The sequence below is a fragment of the Rattus norvegicus genome, chromosome X (assembly GCF_036323735.1).
Source record: "Rattus norvegicus strain BN/NHsdMcwi chromosome X, GRCr8, whole genome shotgun sequence".
Taxonomy (NCBI): domain Eukaryota; kingdom Metazoa; phylum Chordata; class Mammalia; order Rodentia; family Muridae; genus Rattus; species Rattus norvegicus.
In genome coordinates this window covers 80,610,535-80,630,298 of record NC_086039.1, presented here as the reverse complement: position 1 = coordinate 80,630,298, position 19,764 = coordinate 80,610,535, and the positions used below count along the sequence as shown (strand labels likewise).

The following is a 19,764-nucleotide window of genomic DNA, read 5'->3' as shown; positions in this document are numbered from 1 at the left end:
GAGCCTGTCGATTGTTTATAACAGATGGTAGTCACGGGTGAGCTTATGTGGCCTAATACTCTGGCAGTTCTACTTATTTGCTGATAGCCTTAATATTTTTACTGAATAAATGTGTTGTATTAACTTTTTTGGCTACTGGAGCTTAGTATTGCCACACTAAGTGATTTACTAGAGATAATATGCTGGCCTGCATGCTTTCAGGGGATTGCATCAATGTATCCTCGAAGTTTATCTATTTTTATAAATATTGATCATTTTTCTTCTTTCTGTAGCACAGCTACTGCTCATTCATTAATAAGTATAGGAGAATATTTAGATTTCATGGCACTGTCATATCCATGTGATATAAATTCTTATTATAGAACATGAGAACAGGAAAATTATGATATGTAAAGAGATATTGGAAGAAAAATTGGTTTATTGGAATCAAGATCTTATATTTAAAATCCCAATCCAATTCCTTGTACTAAAAGCAGGATCTTGGTCAACAAAGATATATGTTTCCTGTCAAATTTAATGAACAGAATTTATCCTACAATAAAAATCAGAATAGAAACTCAAAGGCCTGATGAGCCAAAGGCCATGAGAGTTGAGTTGTTTGAGTTTCACAAGTCCAGGGAACTCGAATATTTACTTTGGAATAAGTTTAACTGCAGAAATTGAAAAAGACACCCAGAAAAGGAGGTTGAAATGTGCACAGGGTGTAGTGTCAGGTGGTAATTATTGGTAAGTGGATCTTAAGTCAGAAGAGAGACTGAGAACCAGGAAAGTGGACAAGGTAATAAAGGGTGACAGAAGGAAGCAAAGACAGGGCTTGGTAAGGACACGGGGAGGCAGTAAGGAGAGAATGTAGGAAATAGACAGCGAGAGCTCTTGAGGGCTAAGAGCTACGTAGTAAATATGTCAAGAAAGAGTACAACAAGAAATGAAGATGGAGTGAGAGGCAGAAGTGACAGGGGTTTGGGAAAGAAGGAAGAGAAGTTGAGGGAGTTGGCGTACTATGGAGGCATTCAGCTGCTTATTACAATTTGATATATTCCATGTAGAAAGGATGGATGATATCTGTGGATAATTTAACTTCTATTAAATTGAGTCATTTATTTAATTCCCATTTCTTTGCTCCAGTGAAGATAAACAATGTGGCTTCTTAAATTGTTTTGGGGCATATGCAGCATAAGTAAATTATATATGTATATGCACGTGTGTGAATGTGTTAATAAATGACTACCTCTTCTACTACACATTTGCTTTCCAAAAAACAGGTGTAATTAAGATTAAGCAATTGGATAATTAGCAATGGCATGCAGCCACCTGCTTGGGAAGTGTGCTAGTTACTAAACAGACTAGTCTTATGTATCATTTCTATTCGAAAATGTTTAAAGTATTACTTCTTTGGGAGAATTACTTCCATCTCAAATGTTTTAATGTTACAGTGTAATTATGTGCCCATCAGAAAGTCCATAACAGACCCAAATGGTCATAAGAAATTCTAAAAATCAGTGCAAAAGAAGCAGTATTATTTTGTACTTTTAGAGAACATATTTTCAGAATTAGTTCTAGTTGTATTTATACAAATATCATATAGTGATACTGCATTTAAAAGGAATTGCTTTCATATATATATATTTATATATCAACTTCTTTTCTTTCATTTCAAAACAAAGTCTAAGAGAACTCAAAGAATCACTCCCTTTTGTACATTATATTAAAGGAAAGCCAATGAAATATGTTCAAAAAATGTAAGTAACTTATCTACCACTGAATAAAGCCATTGAAGGAATATGTAGCCACATTCTAATAAAAATATATAAGTTAAAATATGTAAATGTCATATTTTTTAAAATTGTATCTATTAAAATCTTTCAGGTGGAGTGGACATCTCTAGGAAATAGCATGTCAGGGCAATCATTCTAGCCTTCAATATTCAGGTGCTCTGCAGAATTGCAGGGAACATGTTGCTTGTGCTGCACAGAAACACTGGAAGGACAATGACTCAATATGTTAGTGGGAGGGGAAAATCAGGTGACAGAACAGGCTATTGCTAAACAGGAGTGTAAGTGTGCTTATACAATCAGCACATAAACATCTCCACCCGTAGCTAAGGTTGCAAGGGCTAGTATGATTATAAACATCTCTACACATTAAAATCTGCTTGTCGCTCAGAATATCTTTTTTCAAGTCCCCGTGTTTTTCTCCCTACTCTACCACCAATACTCTTAACATTACCTTTCACTATTTTAGTTTTTGAGACAGAGTCAACAGTGTGGTCTAGGTTAACCTTAAATTCACAATCCTGCCTCAGCCTCCCAATTACTAGAATAGCAGGTTTGTGCCACTACATTTTTTTTTATTAAATTATTAGTCATACTTTGTGTATCTGGGTGTTCCTTTTGTTTATATAATGCATACTCTTATAAGGAAGGCTTATTGAGAAATACTTTTTATATACTAAAACACATAGAGTAATGTAAATAGAACCAGAGAGTGTTTCATCATTCCACTAAACATCAGGCCTTTGAGTAAGATCCCTTTCTTTTAGCTTCTAGCCACCACTTAGAATGTTTCCTTTTCTGAATTTGCTATGTTCCAAGATCTTGTACATAAATTATAGAGAGAAGCTTTTCATGTGATTTTTTTGCACCTGAAAAGAATGAATTTGTAATTTGCCATTTTTAGTTACCATTTAGTTTCATCCTTTTGATTATTGAATTTGTTCCACACATTGTTAATCTGTTTTCCACTTGGGCTCTTTGGGGATTTCCAGTTTGGAGAACTATTGGTAAAACTGAAAAAACTTTCGCATACAGCCAAAAAAAAAAAAAAAAAACAAAAAAAAAAAAAACAAAAACTTTCGCATACAGCCAAAGGTCATAGTTTAAATCTGTAACCCAAGTTACTCTGGAGGCTAAGACAGGAGGATCCTAAATTCAAGGCCAGTCCGGACAGCACAGCATATACAAAGCCACTCTGGGCAATTTACTGAGTCAATTTAAAAAATTCAATGTGTACAGATGTATCTTAATGATAGAGTATTAATCTAGCATGCCTGGGACACTGAGTTTAATCTCTGGTACCAGAAAACAAAGCAAAACAAAACAAGTAAAAGCCTGTAAACATCCACATAGTGCTTATGGTGGGAACATACATTTTAATTGCTCTTAGTAAACATGTAGGAGTGGGATGCTAAGTCAGACATGTGTACATTTAACACTTTAGAAAATAGGCAGCCACATTTCTAAATTGGCTGTGCAATTTGCACTTTCAGGAACAATGGTGTTCTCTTTAGGCTCATACTATTCAGAAATTTTTATTGCTTGAGTTTGTGGTTTGGTTTTTAGTTACTTTACTAAGTATGTAGTGGTATCTTACTGTGATTTTAATGAATATTTCCCTGGTTGCTAATAATGTTTAATATTTCCTCATTTGTTTTCCACTCATTAGTGTATAATCATTGGTAGAGGGATTGCCAAGTTGTTTAAACATGAAGGTTGCATATAGTTTCGATTGACTTTTTCCCTCTTGGGTCTGTCTTGTCTTTTTATTATTAGTGTTTTATAAGGCTAAGCTTTTAATTATATTTACCAATTCTTGTTGGTATTTCCCAAGAATCCCAAAAATGGTTGTCCCATTCAGAAAGTTCCTATGTTTATAGTTTGAAATATTATCTTTATGCTTTCTTTAAGTAGTTTCAAAGTCTCTGGTTATTAAGGACCTTTGATCCATTTGAATTGATTTTGTGCAAGGAGAGAGATGTATATATCCAGTTTCCAGAACCACTTTTTGAAAAGGTGTGGCCCCACCCCGGGAATGTTTTTGGGATTTTGTCAAAATATCAGTTAGCTGTAGCTGCATGTGTTTATTTCAAAATTGTCTCTTCTATTACAATGGACTGTGTACCTGATTTGTGCCCTGCTGTCCTGAGCTTGTTCTGTAGACCAGGCTAGCTTTTAACTTAGATAGATGCCTGCCTCTGCCTCCACATGCTGAGATTAAAGTGTGCTAACATACCAAGTTCTGAAAATTTCATATAAACAAAATTATTTTCACCAAATGGATTAAAATTTGTGAACCAAGAAACTACTACTATGGGGGTTTTATTCAAGAGTAGAGTTTCATCTTTATTTTTTATTGAAACACAGTAGACTATTCAAAGTGTATGTATCTGAGAAGTTGGACTGAAGTTCTGTTACCTTTGCATCCTTTTAAAATAGTGCATTTTTGAGGAATATTTTAAGACTATTGTTATAAAAATGACTTTGAAAACATCTCAAAATTGGAATTTAAGTCAATTAAAAACATATAGGTACTATGAATGTAGCTTAGTTGTAGAGCATTGTTTCTGAAAGGATGTGAGGTAGATGTGCAACCTCCCCAAACATGTTGCCAAATGAATGTTGAATTTCTACATATCCTTGCTTCTCTGCATTCATAGCTTCTGCCCATAAATTCACTACAAAATCTTGACAGGATTGTTATTGTACTGAATAAACTGGACATTCCCATTTGTACTTACTCACTAAGAAACAGAACATATGTATTTATGTAGCATTTACATTTCATGAGGTATTATAAATATTTTAGACATGATTGAAAGTACATAGAGCACATATACACATTTTGTGCAAAGCTCATACAATTTAAATAAGGAGCTTAAGTATTTACTTATGGAAGGTCCTGTACTGAAAGCACCATGGACACCAAGAGACAAATATGTTTGGTTTAATAAAGAGACTTTTATTTTAATTTTCAACTTTTATTGTCTGTCTGCCTGCTTGCCTGCCTGTCTTTCTGTCTGTCTGTCTTCTTACCTATCTATCTCAAAGTCTTGCTATATAGCCTAGGCAAACATCCAACTTAGGATCCTCTTGTTTCCATTTACTGTGTGCCAAGATTGCAAGTGTGCATTGTTATGCTCAACTGTACTCCAACTCCCATGCCTTTAAGACAAGGTCTCGCTATAGCACTGGCTTGTCTTGAACTTGCAATTGTTCTTCTTTTATGGCTTTCCAAGTGATGGAATACTATGTATATGCCACTCTGCTAGATTCAGTACCTGGTTTGAAAGGTCTTGTTTTGTCTAAATACTCTCATAGGGCTCTGGGATTATAGATAACTGTGTTGCTCAAGTTATGCTAACATATATTTATCCTACATTTGATATTCTAGATCAGTGGTTCCCACCTGTGAGTTGTGACTATCAGAAAACACATTTCCAATGGTATTGTAACTGAGACACCTTTCAGTAGCAAAATTACAATTATGAAGTAGCAACAAAAATAAGGTTATGATTGGAGTTAGCACAACCTGCGGAACTGTGTTAAAGGGTTACAGCATCAGGAAAGTTGAAAATCTCTGTAAAATACTTGGAAATGAAGATAACTTTCAGTTTTTATTTCCTAGGGACTTGACATGACATAAATGCATGGTCTTCTTCAATATTAAAAAATTTAATAAGGAAAATAAAATGGGTAGTGTTGGTATCGTACTTAGGTGAGTCTTGGACTCAAAGCTGAGAGCCTTTTAAGGAGCTATCCAGGGTGCTAAACTCCATCTCCCTGAAGTTCATTATTAACTGGGCAAAATTTCAACCTGCTGTCTCTGACACATTGGAGATAAATAACCATCTATCACCTATCCAGCTTATTCTTAGTCTGAATACATAATACATGTATGTGTGTGTGTGTGTGTGTGTGTGTGTACATGTGCTTGTGTTTGTATTTATCTTATTCTGTAGACATAGCCAATTTTGCTTGAATTTTCCTTTGTAGTTTAAATTTGTAGTGAGTTTACAGATTCCTCTTAGTTTCTGCTGTGAGTTCTAAAGATCTGAAATTTGGCTGAATTATTTATGCTTTTGGAGCCAAAGTATTTTCTAGGGTATCTTTTATACTTTGACTTATTGTGACATAGAACACTAGTTCCTAGGGTCTATTCTATTTGCTTCATCACAATCACAATATATCTTGATAGAATTGCAAAATCTCAATCCTCAACCTAGACTTTATGAACCAGGAACACTGGGGATGTACTCAGCAATCTGTGTTTTGATGAGCTTTGCAAATGATCCTGACACATATTTACCAATCACTTAGAGTAACATCTTAATAAGTCTTAAATTATATGGTTCTGTTCAATTTAAGTTTTATTTATAAACTTAGTTAATAGTGGTTAGAATTCTTTTCAATTAAAAATGCAGATGTGTGTGTATGCCCTCAAATGTGTGCAAGCATGCATGCAAGCATGTGTGCACACACAGGTTTGACAGAGAGAGTGAGAAAGAAACAGAGATAGGAGAAGGGAGAGGGAGAGAATGGAGAGGAGATGAGAGGATAGAAGGGAGGTGAGGGGACAGGAGAGGAGAGAAGAAGAGAGGAGGTAGAGGAGAGGAGAAGAAAGGAGAGGTAAGGAGGGAGAGGCAGGGAGAGTAGAGGAGAAGAGAGGAGACATAAGGAGGGAGAGGAGGGGAGGGGAGAGGAGGAGAGGGGAGAGGAAAGACAGATTGTATATTCCAATTTGGCTTTTATCTCAAAGTCCTGCCTTTGTTGAATGCTGAGACTTAAGTGATTCAACATTTAGCCTCAGTGATTAGATTTCTTGTTTTTGAGATAGAGTCTTACTTTGTAGTCCTTACTGGCTTGAAATTCTCTGTAGACCAGGTTGATCTCAAATCTACAGAGATCTGGCTTCCTCTGCCTCCCAAGTGTTAGGATTAAAGACTAGTGGTGAGAATTCTAATCATATATTTTCATTTAGGTGATAAAATTTTTTGTAAATTGTATGTACCAGAAATGGGCTAAGTTGGTAGAAGTACAAGTTTATAATTTTCATTATATAATTATAGATTTAGGAGGTATGCTTGAAGTTTGCATAAGGTTATATAGTTACTCCCATAATCTTAATCAAGGAGTTGTTAATGCTTAGGACTTTCCTCAATAAAGGTCAGGATTTAGAAGGAACTTAAATTGAAACTGGGAGTTTGGAAAGAGACACTGACTGAATAACCAGTCGATTTTCCTCACTCAACCTCAGTGAACAATGCTGTAAAGGATATTGCATCCAGATTAGTTTTATATCTGATGTTATTGCTTTGACTTATAAAAAATGTATCTTTTTTGAAACATGGCTCACTATCATCTTTATTTACATCATCCCAGAAATTCATTTCCTGTTCAGTAGATCAATCATTTTAAAATTTTGACCAACCTATTGCCAGTAGTCTTGGAAAAAACCCTTAATATTTCCACCCAGAAAATAACAATGTAAATGTATATTTTGTTCTGTTTTAAAGACATTTAAAAATAAAGATAAAAGAAGATTTGGTTTTCATATTTTTCATATGTATATTATAGAAGAATCATTCTGTAAGCAATACTGCAATTAGAATGAAGTATGACTGAATTTTTAGATAAATCACATCAGTATTTTTCTTAAAAATCTTAGTAGAATAGAAATGAGGGTTATCATTTACTCCTCCTCCCTGGCTCTAATAATGTAAAAATATTCCCATCGTACATACTATATACCTTATTAACTGTCTAAAGATAAAATTTATTAAATTATCTTTTAACTTATTTATTGTTTAAAATCATCCATTTTATAATACAGACAATAGTAAACTTACACTTTATCAGTGAGTTCATTTTCTTTTTGCAATTTGATTTGTAGTAGCCCAATATTAGCATAGAATAAGTTTTCTGAAACAACCAAAGTATGATTTAAAAATAACTTATTCACATTTAAACACTTAAAATTTCTATTTTTCTAAACAAAATTCTCATTTATACCAGGATATTTCAAAACTAAAATATTTGAACATTTTAGTAGCATCTTAATGATCTGTATATATTGGAATATTTTATTTGAATATATTCTAATATATTATACTATTTGAATATTGAATATTTTAGTAGCATCTGAATAATCCATATATATGCAATCTTTTCTAATTAGTTAGATGATAATATTTGTAGAAGCAGGCAGAGAGAATACTGCAAGATGATGTGGATCTTTCTATAATCATTCACCAAGTATTACCTTGTATATGTCAAAGTTAAGAAATCAGAACCACAGCAAACTGTGGGTGGTCTCTGATGTGGTGATCAAAGACAGTTGTTTCATATTTTACACCCCCTCCAGCAGTGGGGCCAAGATGGGTCAGTCAACTTTTTTTTTCCACTTAAATTATGTGACCACCTACTTTCACCTCTGACCCAGGTCATCCAATGTGAGTCATTTGTCACAGAGTAGAAGAGTCAGTGTGGAGGTTAAAGTGTACCTTTTTTCTAGTTCTGGAAATAGTCAGAATATACATTATATCTGTGGTAGAGACTGTAATGTCAACTATTTAGATGAACAATTTATTAAGAACATGATATAGTGTGTTACAATCCCCAAATCACTAAAATATTTTCAATTGCTTAAAAAATTCTGATCCTATGCTATAGTAATTCAAAACCCAGCAACAAGCACATGAACAAGTAGAAAATTTCGGAAGAAAAGTTTCTTCAAGACTAAAGAGAAATTAAAAGCCTCTCTTCCATACACTTTGCAGAAGACTGAGCAGCTCAAGTCCAATGCCATTCTATTTTAACCAACACTTCAAGGTCCTTTTGTGCTAATAGAATTGAGGAAAGAAAGAAAATAAAATTAAAAAGAGGGACAAAAAATACTAAACCACATAAGGATGTCTGAGAAGGGGAAAAGGCAATAACATATGGATTGATTTTACTAGAATATGTCACCATGAATGGTGAAGGTTAAGATGAAGGTAGAAAACAGAAGGCAGATGGCATAACATTTATATTCAGAGGTAAGAGATTTGGACATTTTATTAGAGATGACTGAGAATCTTTCAGGAACTTTGATCACTGGAGTGACATGCAAATGATAACTTAAACTTACATCCCAAACATCAGTTAAGGAGGTATATGGTCAATTCAATCAAATATTATGAGTTGATCTGAAGCGATTCCAAGGGGTCAGAGCAAAAATAACACTATTGAAAATAGACTAAATACTTATCACCGCAGAAATAATTGAGTCTGATAAAAGCACAGGGTTGAGGATATATATATATATATATATATATATATATATATATATATATATTGAATGACTATGTGCTAAAGAGAATGTTGAATGATGAAACACGCAGAGGGAAGTTAAATTTTATTTATTTATTTGGTAGTAGAAATTGAATGTAGTATAGTGAGGTATGAGCAGCAAACTTGTTAAGTAGTGGAGGCCATTAATTACGTTGTGGAAAACTCAAGGGACAGATTTGTTGGATAGAAATTAAGGTATTTTGGGTAATCTGAATTTGGATGAAATATTAGATATTTATGCACATATATTGATCAGGTTTTGGTGTACAACTCTTGTTTTCAAGAATGTCTGACTAGAGGTAATTTTGGACATCCCTAGCATACCGATGGGATTTAAACCATGGAGCTGGATATAAGGAAAGAACTAGAAAATTAGGAAAGGCAAAAGTCAGTGGCTGAGTACCTAAGTATCAATGGTTGGAGATTATAAAGACAAAAAACAAAATTGTAAACCAGGCAAGAAGCAATCAATGACGCAGGAGGAAATGTACATAGTTTTATTTTGGAGGTCAAATAAAGAAAAATACTTAAATTAATAGGGAGGTATAAAATGCATCAAATGATAATAAGTAGACGTTAGAAACTATATTTTTGCTGATGGGACTAATCCAGTAGGAGAGAAATAGGTGATGTGGAAAAGAGAAAGACGAGTTCTGAACTGAGATAGTAAGCAATAGCAAAATGAGACTCAGAGCTCAATGGAATGGAATTAATTAAGAACACTCAGTTTTGCCAAGCATAAATCTATCACTTAAATGCAACACACACACACACACACACACACACACACACACACACACACTTTCAAAGATTCAAAACCTCATGTTCTCATTCAAAGGTATCACTGTTGCAGAACCGTATTCCTAAAGCTTACTTTTCCTTGTATTTTAAGCAGAATTAGAGGGCATTATTGGTAATTCTTATTTGGATTCACTGCCAACCTCTGTGGCCTCTTTGGTTTCTTAGCACTTCACACCAGATGGTGACATAAATGGAAGGCACAGTTCAGTGTTCTTTAGTAACACAGCACAACAGCTCTAGATGTAGAAGGGGAGAGGAAGTGGTGTGTTACGTGCAGTATGTTAGAAACCTCTCCAAGGTACTGAGCTAATTTTGCTACTGTAGGAACTTCTTTCAAGCTTCTAAGTGTCAAAAGGTGGAATTTCTTTCTTTTTACTTAAGTATTAAAATGTTTTTGCTGAAGGTTTTGATCTTCCTCTCAGTAAGATGGAACTTAATTTATCTGTTACATTACTAGAGCCAAAGAACAGTAAAGGAGTAAAGCACAAAGTGAAGAATACCGGAACATTATTGTCACTGTAGATCATATATTCTCAGGGGAGGCATTTAGCACCAGACACCCTCCCTGCCTTTGTTGCTATGGCTAGAGTCTGCTTAGTGGGGCGTGTGTGTGTGTGTGTGTGTGTGTGTGTGTGTGTGTGTGTGTGTATGTGTGTGTGTGTGTGTGTGTGTGTGTGTGTGTGTGTGTGTGTGTGTCTTGGGTGTACTTGTTTGGGGACATACACGAGATCAAACCATTGTGAGTTAGTTCATCAGTACTGTGAGGGCAACCCTCAGGAGCATCATAGGTGAGACTAACCGGATTGAGTGGGAAGGTGGGGAGCACAGTTCTATTGGTTCCTTTTAAATGCATTATCTGCTGCCTCTATCTTCTAGGTGGCTAACTTGAGTCTTAAAATCCCCGCCCTGGTAGTAGTTGTTACTAGGTACTGAAATGGGCGTGGCTCAGTATGTAAGACACCAGTGTTTGGTTAGGCCGTGCAAGTTGGCCCTTGGGTAGAGTCAGGACTCCTGAAGCTCTCTGCAGAGCCCCCAAGTTCCCGCATCCTATTTGGGAATCCTCCCGCCAGGCAAGCAGTTTGGTAGTCTTGGGAGGGCCTGCTGAGCATGTGTAGGGAGCAGCGCGCATGCTCTGTGGAGTGGGCAGGTTTAGCAGGCGCGAGCTGTGGGCTTTACTACTGTTCGCCCGCCTCCCCCGCGCAGCACGCCCCCTCCCCGTCTTCCCGCCCCCAGCACGCGTTCCCCGCAAACCACCCCGCCCTCCCGAACCCCCCCTCCACTCGGGGCTGGGGAACCTCCATTGACGTGCGGGTGACGCCGCCGCGCCGCTGCCGCGGGGGGTTCCAGGCGCCGCACAGGTAACGCGGCGGCAGCCGCCATATTGGCGGCGCGGGGAGGGTGCCGGGGATGGGGGGGGAGCGGGGGGGGGGCGAGCGGCGCGGGCGGCAGGGGGGCGGCCCCGCGGAGCCTGGCGGGGCGGGCGGCGAGAGCCGTGCGGCTGCTCGAGGGGAGGCAGTACTGAGTTTGTCTTCTCTTTCTGCACCCCAGCAGCGGGCGGGGACCCCTGTGGTCCCTCTTTTGAGGTACCCGCCTTTGGCGAGGTCAGCAGTCACCCAGCGCGAGTCCTGGTCCTACGAAGAAGACCACGAGCCAGCTCAGCAGGCGGGATGCATGCTGGTGCTGGGGACAAGCAGCTTCTTTTCGAGTGTTCCTGAAGCGGCGATGCTACCATTCGCTCCTGTGGAGGATCCCTGGGACGAAGAAATGGAGGTGTTCGGCAGTGGCAGCACGAGCAGTAGCGAGGTTAGTGTGGTGGGCGGGACCGGCTACAAGTCTGCAGCCGGGAGTCCGGGGTGATCCTGGTCGAGCGGGCGGGAGAGCGGGGTTCCTGCTAGCCCCTCACCCCCTTCCTGGGGGCCCAGACCTAGCTCTGGCAGAATGAGGGCGGGAAAGGGGTCAGGACAAGGAGCTCCAGCCTGCAGAGCTACGGCTTGGCCTCCAGAGGTGCAGCCACGCCGGAGTTTGTTCTAAGTTTCTTCACTTCGAACCCGAAGCGGGACTGGGTGCCTTGCCTGACTCTGTGCGTTCCTCTTGCACCACGCTGCCTCTGCTCTCTGAGAATTGGAGCTGAGGATCAGAGCTTGCTGTTGAACTCCAGTGCTTTATGAACTCAGGGAAACAAAAACACACCAAGGTGACTAACTCTGGGGACTTTCACCCCAGGAGATGAGAGTATTCCTTGGTAACAGCATTCTCATTTCTTTGCAGCCTGCTATCTTTCTTTTTTCTTCCTACCTGAAGTGGAGAACTGGCAGCCTTTAATCCATGTGCAGGTGAACGGCTGCTGCCGTTCTCAGTTCCCCTTACTCTCCTTCAGTTTTACTTTCAACCCTTTACCTTTTCCCAGTCTTCATACCTTTCCAGATGGTGGGTACCAGAGGGCAAGTGATGGCCAGAACTTATGAAACCCGATTTCAGTAAAGGTTAGCCAAGTTGAACCAAAATACTTCCGTTCTCCCCTTTTCCCGCCGTTCATTCTTACTTGTGAAACTGTACTGGCTGTGCTTTGCAGTTGGGCCGCGAGAACTTAGATGTACAGGTATTTTATTGTTTGGTTACAAAAAGTGGGCAATATTTGAACACAGAAATCTACCTATTGTGATAGAAAGTTGGATCCTTTCCTAGTCACTTAATCATAAGCATAGTATTCCAGTAGAGGCCACCACACACCTAAAATAGTTGAATGCCAGTTTGATTCACAACAGAATGTTTTGAAGACTCAGAATCCTCGAAATCTCAAGGGTGAGCCTTTGTCTTCAAATATTGCTCCATATTTTAAAAACTATACCTGGGATTATTGTATGATTACTTGTCATTTTCCCTTTATGTTATTTTAACTTAAACTAGGGTTACATTACCTGTTAGAATAACTTGAAACAAGAGATTTTTTGGAAGTAAATTGAGAAATATTGTGGAGTCCTTTATACAAATAAGAGATATTTTATTATTAAACTGAGTGATTACAAAATGTTTTAATATTTTACATCTCTTAAGAATTGGTTAAAAGTGAGATGGATAATTTCTTCTTAAAATGTGGTCATTCTAACTGCATGTATAAAACGTCTAACCATACTATCCAAGGGGGGATTTTGGTTTTGTTAATGAATCACAAGTATTTAATTTATATAGGAAGTAGGGACCTTGCAGATATCTACTATTTTATTTTTACTTTTAGTTAATTTTGAATTCAGTATCTTCTAAATTGTAGTTAGTACATTTGATTTTTTAAAATTTTGTGTTATGTTTTAGATATTGTAGAGATTTAATAATAGGTTCTCTATTCCTCTGCAATTTGGAGAAATGCTCCAGTGGAAACTGTTAAAACCTATGAAGTAAAACAAAAGGAGAAGGTAATGTGTTGAAGAGAGTATTTCTGCCTTCTTTGTTTAAAACCATTATGATTGGTTAGATTTAACCCTGCAAGTTACTTTATTAAAAATATTCTGGCTGAAATTTTAATGCTACTTGTTGGCAGACCAATCTTGTTTTGTTTCTTATAATGTTACTCTGTTCACAAAAAAACACTTTTACTTTACAGAATTTATATTTATTTTCATCACACCTTTTGATATTGACTTTAGAAATTCTGGCTTTTAAGTTTGAACTTTACAACCGCAATTATGGTGGTTTTAGAGCAAAGGTATTTTCATTATATATCTGGATATATTATATATTATTATATATAATGGAAGACAAAACACTTCTGCAATGCTAAAAGAAAATGTAGGTATATATTTGTTAATTTTGGTGTCCAAACAAATAATTTCTGTGTGTTGAATGCTGGTAAGACTAAACATGAATTATTAAATTCTAGTCACTCATGTAGTTTAGAGTGTTTTCCAGTATATTTTCTTTCTTGCTTATATGAACAGTAGAGAACTTTAGAATTATCTTTAAGCAGTGTGTAAATTGGTTGTTTGAGAATCTTAACATGTTTTCACACAAGAAAACCATAGGCAGCAACAGTTTGAGATCAATGGACAATAGCAAGTCATAGAGATGATGAGCCTAATTACTGTTGGAAGAATTTTCCTATGGGGAAATATGTCAATGTTTCAATGAAAAACTTGTTTGGTTCCAGTGAATGGTAGAAAATGGGCCTGCAAAAGGGAAACAGGGGCTCCATTGGCTCTTGGGGAAAATTCCTGGAAATGGGGCTGTAAGGTAAACAAGAAGCTCTGGTTGTGAGAGTCTTGCAGGGACTGTCTCAATTAGGTCTGCTGGGAATAACAACTTCAAAGGGCATCACCCCTCAGGCAGCTGCAATTTAAGCTCTTGCCTGGATTCTGTCAAGATCAGGAAAGAGGTGTTACTTGAGATGGTATTGGTTGTTGCTGGGCAAGGGTCATAAAGAACAGCCTGTTTGATTATCATGAATTCTTCATGAATTAGTTCCATGAACATTACAGTTTGCATAGTAGTTTTCTTTTTTGTATGTGAAGGAAAATATTTGGTTCCTTTTAGAAGAAATGATTATAGTATGTTGAATTTGCGTATCATATAATGAATATTTTACTAGGATTCTAGTACTTGTATATTATGATCAATATGTTTTTGTTTGGAATTTAGTTTGGGGAGTAATTTAATTCATTGATTTAAGGAGTTTGAGGTTAAAGTTATAGCCATTAAAATTTTAACCAGGATAAATTGAGAAAACTTAGCAGGTTTTAATTAATTTTTATGACACTTTGTAGTAATAAAAGAACGAACATGAACATTGAAAGCAGATGAATCTGTATTCCAGTACCCCCAATAGATATGTGACAATACATGTTATCTTAGTTTTTTCTTTAGATTTCAACTTCTTCATCTGCAAGTGGGAACAAAAATATTTTCAAAAGTTGTTATGTAAAAGAAATTCAGCATATACTTAGCAAGTTGACCTTCATAAAGAACATGTCTAATAAATAACGGTTCTCTTTATTTTCTCATTAAAAATTGAATTATTGGTGTGTGTATGTGTGTGTGTAAAGCCTTGAGTTTCGATAGGTATAGCCATAGCCACAGGCTTTCTACAATGAGGTTTTTTTAAAAAGACCTCCCTAAATCTGATAATTTTTCCAAAGTTATTGAAGTTCTCATTTTGCATCCTTTTAATCACAGATAGGGTGATATAGAAATAAATAGGAAGTCATATTTAGGGATATTTAGAGGGATAAAAATATAAATTTTATTCTGGCAAGTGGTTAGACATTTCATTTACATTCTGTTTTGTTGTTGTCTTTGGAATTTTTATAGTATGTATGGAGTACTGATATCACACTATATAGTGAAATAATGTGAAATGTGTGAAGATGCATTTCTGAATCATATTCTTCCCTCAGTCATTTAAGTTAGATGAGCAAGACTGGAATTTGAGACACTGTTACTGTAAATGACACAGGACCATTAATGAAAGGGTGTAGTAATGGCAAGCATTGTTTAGGGATATAGATATGATAAGGCCTTGTGAAGGAGTTGGATTCGATCAGGGCATTCTAGAGCAATAATATTGTCATAGTGGTGAAAGAAACAATTCAAATGGATAGAGGCAGTGTAACCAAAACTGTCCTCACTTTGGAAAGGAGAGATGTGTATCACTGGAATATACATTTGCATTGGACTATTGTGTGAAATTACATGAATCCAGATTACATGGTTCTTTTAAAGCAAGTTTGTGGGTATAATTTTATTTTGTAAGTATGAACTGTCTCTTAGATCGTTAAGTGGCTTCACATTTGTGCTTTGAAAAATGACCAGTGGCAGTGTGAGGGATTGATTGGAATAGGGAGGTACTGAAGGTGGTGAATATCAGTGAGGAGACTGTTGTAGTCAGAGAAGGTTTTGTGGAGGAGGACTGAGAAGGGGAGTTGGTTAAAGACACCTTGCAAAGAATAGGTAGAATATAGTAACTGATTAGATGTTGGGAACAAAAAGAAGGCAGACTGAAGAGTTAGCATTAGGAGCCTGATAGGAGGAATAAATTCAGTTTAACAGGTAGTTGATGTATGCCAGCTAATATAAATCTAAGCTAGGCAGTAGACTATTATAGAGAAATATATCTTTGAAGTAGTAGAGGATAGAAAAGCAAGGTGGATTTCCTCTCTTGTATTTTCTTGAACAACAGCAGACTATTCTTATTTGGCCATTTTCTTATGGTTTAAAGTATTTAGTACTGATGCACTTATCAGCTAAAATTATTTATGCTTTAAAATTTTCCTAATTTACATTATTATTTCATGAAGATTCATTTAATGTGGTAGTCATGTATGCAGAATGCTTTCCTAAAATCAAGAATATTTGAATATCTCACTTGATTTTGCCATGTTTATGTAGTTCTTTCCTGATTCTTCCAAGTTTATTTTTAAGCTAATCTGGTCTGGAAATATTCAGGTCAGTTCATTATAGGGCAGGGCCTCTACATTTCCCTACCTTGATTAATTCATCAAGAGAAGTAATTGTGACCTTGTTGTTCCATAACAGGGCCTGAAATTGTACAACTGATTTCTTGGACCACATTATTTGAAAGTACCCCACTCAGAATTTCTCTCATTTTTGATCTTGAGAAGGATGTCAAGGTATTTTTTCCTTCCTGTGATTGTTTCCTCGGTTGGTTTTATTATTGTATTTAGGGACAGTTCTAAAGACTTAGTAATAAGCACACGGAATTCAGTACACATATGTCAAATTATGACATGTGTACTTATGATATTTCTAAGGATTATTCACTGTATAATTATTTTTTGTGTGCATTCTTAAATTTTTTTTCTTTAAATGGGTAAAGAGTTGCATAGAAAAGAGATCTGAGAGATAAACTACATTATCTAACTTTTGCTGATCATAAAAATTTGTTCTGAATTTTCATGCAGGTATCTTGTGTAACTGATTCTTCCATGTTTTAACCTGCACATTTGAAGTCAGTCCTCCACTCCCACCCCTGTGTGTGTGAGACAGAAAGCTAGTTTGCTAGTTTATTTCACAGAGTATTTGAGGTGGTTTATGGGAAATATACTTAATAAACTCTTGCTAGCTCCCGAAATGGAAAACTAGCAAATATAGAGAGGGTAGAGGGAGAGTAGAAGTAGAGGGTGAGACAAAACACAGGTTAATAAACTTTAGGCTGCTCTACATTTTAATAAAAGCAAATTATAAACTTGGCCTTCAGTTTCTTTGTTATCAATTTTGGTTGTTTATTAGATTAACATGTCCTTTCGTTTTCAAATTGCCAATGCCAGTGTTGTACTCTCAGATATGTTGCTATTTGACCGCAGTGGAAAGGTCCTGAGCATCGTTTTCTGGATGATTATGATATTGAGACATGTAAAGAAAATAACTGTAGGCCAAAGTAAAAAGAAAAATAGTCCTCTAGTTCTTATTAGCCAATAAAATAAAAGGTTAATTCCCAAGATAGAATTAGAAAAGTAAATTTTCTGGGAATTGTGATTTGGTTCAGAGTTTTTTTTTTTTTCTGATTTAAAGTTGTGACTGGGACTAAAGGAGCTATTTGAGTTGTTTTGTATAGTAGTACTGTTTAGTTTTAAGTGATTTGCTTTATTATTACACTGAAAACAAAATTTGAGTATTCTTACTTATTTAGATATAGTGTAGCCATATAATTAGGATGTCATATTAGTCATTCTTCTGTCACTTAATAAAATATGTGAGAAAATAACTTGAATTAAGGAAAGTTAGTTTGCTTCACAGTTTCTTTGAGTTCAGTTCATAATCATTTGGTCTCATTGTTGTGGGCCTATGTCCAGGTAAAACATCACAGTGAGGAGGAGGCCATGGTAGATCCAGAATACTTTCTTCTGGCTGCCAGGAAGCAAAGGAAGAGAGGGAGGAGGGAAGGAAAATGAATGGGAAATGCATAAAAACAAGGCTTACTTTCAGGTACTCATCCTGCCAGCCTCCCACTTGCCCCTACTAAGTCACACCTCCATCCACCCCCTTCAATGGACACTATTACCTAGCAACTAAGTCTTTAGCATATGGAGTTTGGGGATCATTTCAGATCCCAAACACAGCAATATTAGTAAAGGAAGGGAACACAGTGGCCGTTTGTTTAACAAATACTCAATTCTATTAGCTCCTAAACAAGTAGAAGAGTCAATTGTTTTAACTCACACTGTCAGGATTTCAATCTACCATGGCAGGGAAGACATGCTAGAGCAGCTCGGTTCCTTGCTGTGAGAATGTGGCAAATCAAGACCCTGCAAGAATAACTAAATACTCAGAGAACCTTTTAGAGGAGGAATGTATGGATTTTCATAAAAGACCAGCTCGTGTAGTAGAACAGATCTTCAAACAAGTATTAGTTTGATTTCATCTATTTTTTGTGCATGTGTTAGATCACTTTTCACTGTTGTGCAGTGCTCTGATATGTGGTTTTAATAAGCTTTGCTTATCCATTATTCAGTTAAAAAACATCGTTTGTAGTAATTATCACTATTGACATAATTTTGCGTAGAGACACTGATTTGAAGAGAACTTCATTTACTTTAGGCAAATCCTTATGAATGAAGTTGCCATGTGAAAGTTCCAGCTTCTTTGAATTTATCTTTGTACTTGATATTGTCTGTTAAAGTTAAAATATTTATTAATTCTGATAGGTGGATAGTGGTAACACATTATTTTTGAGCTTCCATTTGCTTTATTACAAGCATTGTTTGGGATTTTCTTGGAACACTTGTCATGCAAATGTTTTCTCTAGTGAATTGTCATTTTGTTTTTTATTTTTAAATTGACTTGTAGTTTTCTTCAGAATTTTGAGATTTCAGGAAATAGGCCCTTTATCAGGTATTGATTGACGTATGATCTTTGCCTTTCCTTCTGTGGCCTGTATTTTTATTTCATTCTCTTAAGAGTAAAGGTTTTAATTTTAATGAAGTCTAGTTTATGAATTTCTTCTTTTGTGTAACAAAAAGTTACTTGAATCCAAGGTCACAAATTTCTTCCTGTTTATTTCATTGTTGTTATTTGAAGTGTATGCCACTTTTGGACTTTTGATCAACTTTTGATTAATTTTTATAAATGATAAGTGGTATGGATTATAATTCAATTTTTTTCCTTTATTGATATCCAGTATTCTCATTTAAAAGACTACCTGTTCTCTACTGAATACAGAAAGAATTTGGTCATGTACATGTCATTTTTTTAAGAAAAAAAAGTATTACTTAGCCTTCTTAGATTCTCTAGAAACTCAGAAGCATAATATTAAAGGAAGTGTTTGGAAGCTAGAATATCTTCTTCATTTATTCTGTGACCTTTAGTAAGTTGCTAACTTAGTTGCTTGGTTTGTACAGTTGGGATTGATGATAAAACATAATGTATGTAACTACTCAGAAGAGTATTTTTTTCTAACTGTGACTATTTAGTAAAAAATATTACTTTTACATGTTTTCGTTTTGTAGTCCAGGTTCTTGAAGATTAGTAGATTTTCAAATTAAAAATTTAACTATTAGATGACTTTTGTACATAATAGTTTTTAAGCATCCTGTATAACTATGAAGTGATTATAATTTTTATTTAAAGGCATTTTATTCACAGAGTGTTTCTTTAATATTTGATTTTTCTGAATGACTTGAATTTTGAAACCTTTTATTCTCAGATTAGTTACACTAAGGCTTCCTTTTTTTTAATTGGATATTTTCTTTATATACATTTCAAATGTTATCCTCTTTCCTGATTTCCCCTATGGAATCCCCCTCTCCCTTACCTCTTCCCTCTGCCTCTACGAGTGCTCCCCCACCCACCCACCTACTCCCTCCTATCTCCCCGCCCTGGCATTCCCCTACATAGGGGCATTGAGCCTTCACAT

General features: G+C 36.2%; 1 protein-coding gene across 11 annotated transcripts in view; it reads left to right on the top strand.

Moving 5' to 3' along the window:
- Rps6ka6 (ribosomal protein S6 kinase A6) overlaps positions 1–19,764 on the top strand; it is a 101,188-nt gene that overhangs the window by 8,612 nt on the left and 72,812 nt on the right. For 2 of the 11 annotated variants that reach the window (XM_063280015.1, XM_063280019.1), the window contains exons 1-2: positions 11,104–11,263; positions 11,454–11,708. In XM_063280015.1, the coding sequence (XP_063136085.1) occupies positions 11,577–11,708 (132 nt within the window). In that variant the 5' untranslated portion in view covers positions 11,104–11,263; positions 11,454–11,576. Of the gene's footprint in view, positions 1–11,054; positions 11,264–11,354; positions 11,709–19,764 lie in introns of those variants that run through there. The other 9 variants (XM_063280017.1, XM_063280014.1, XM_008773344.3 and 6 more) reach the window with 7 other exon arrangements.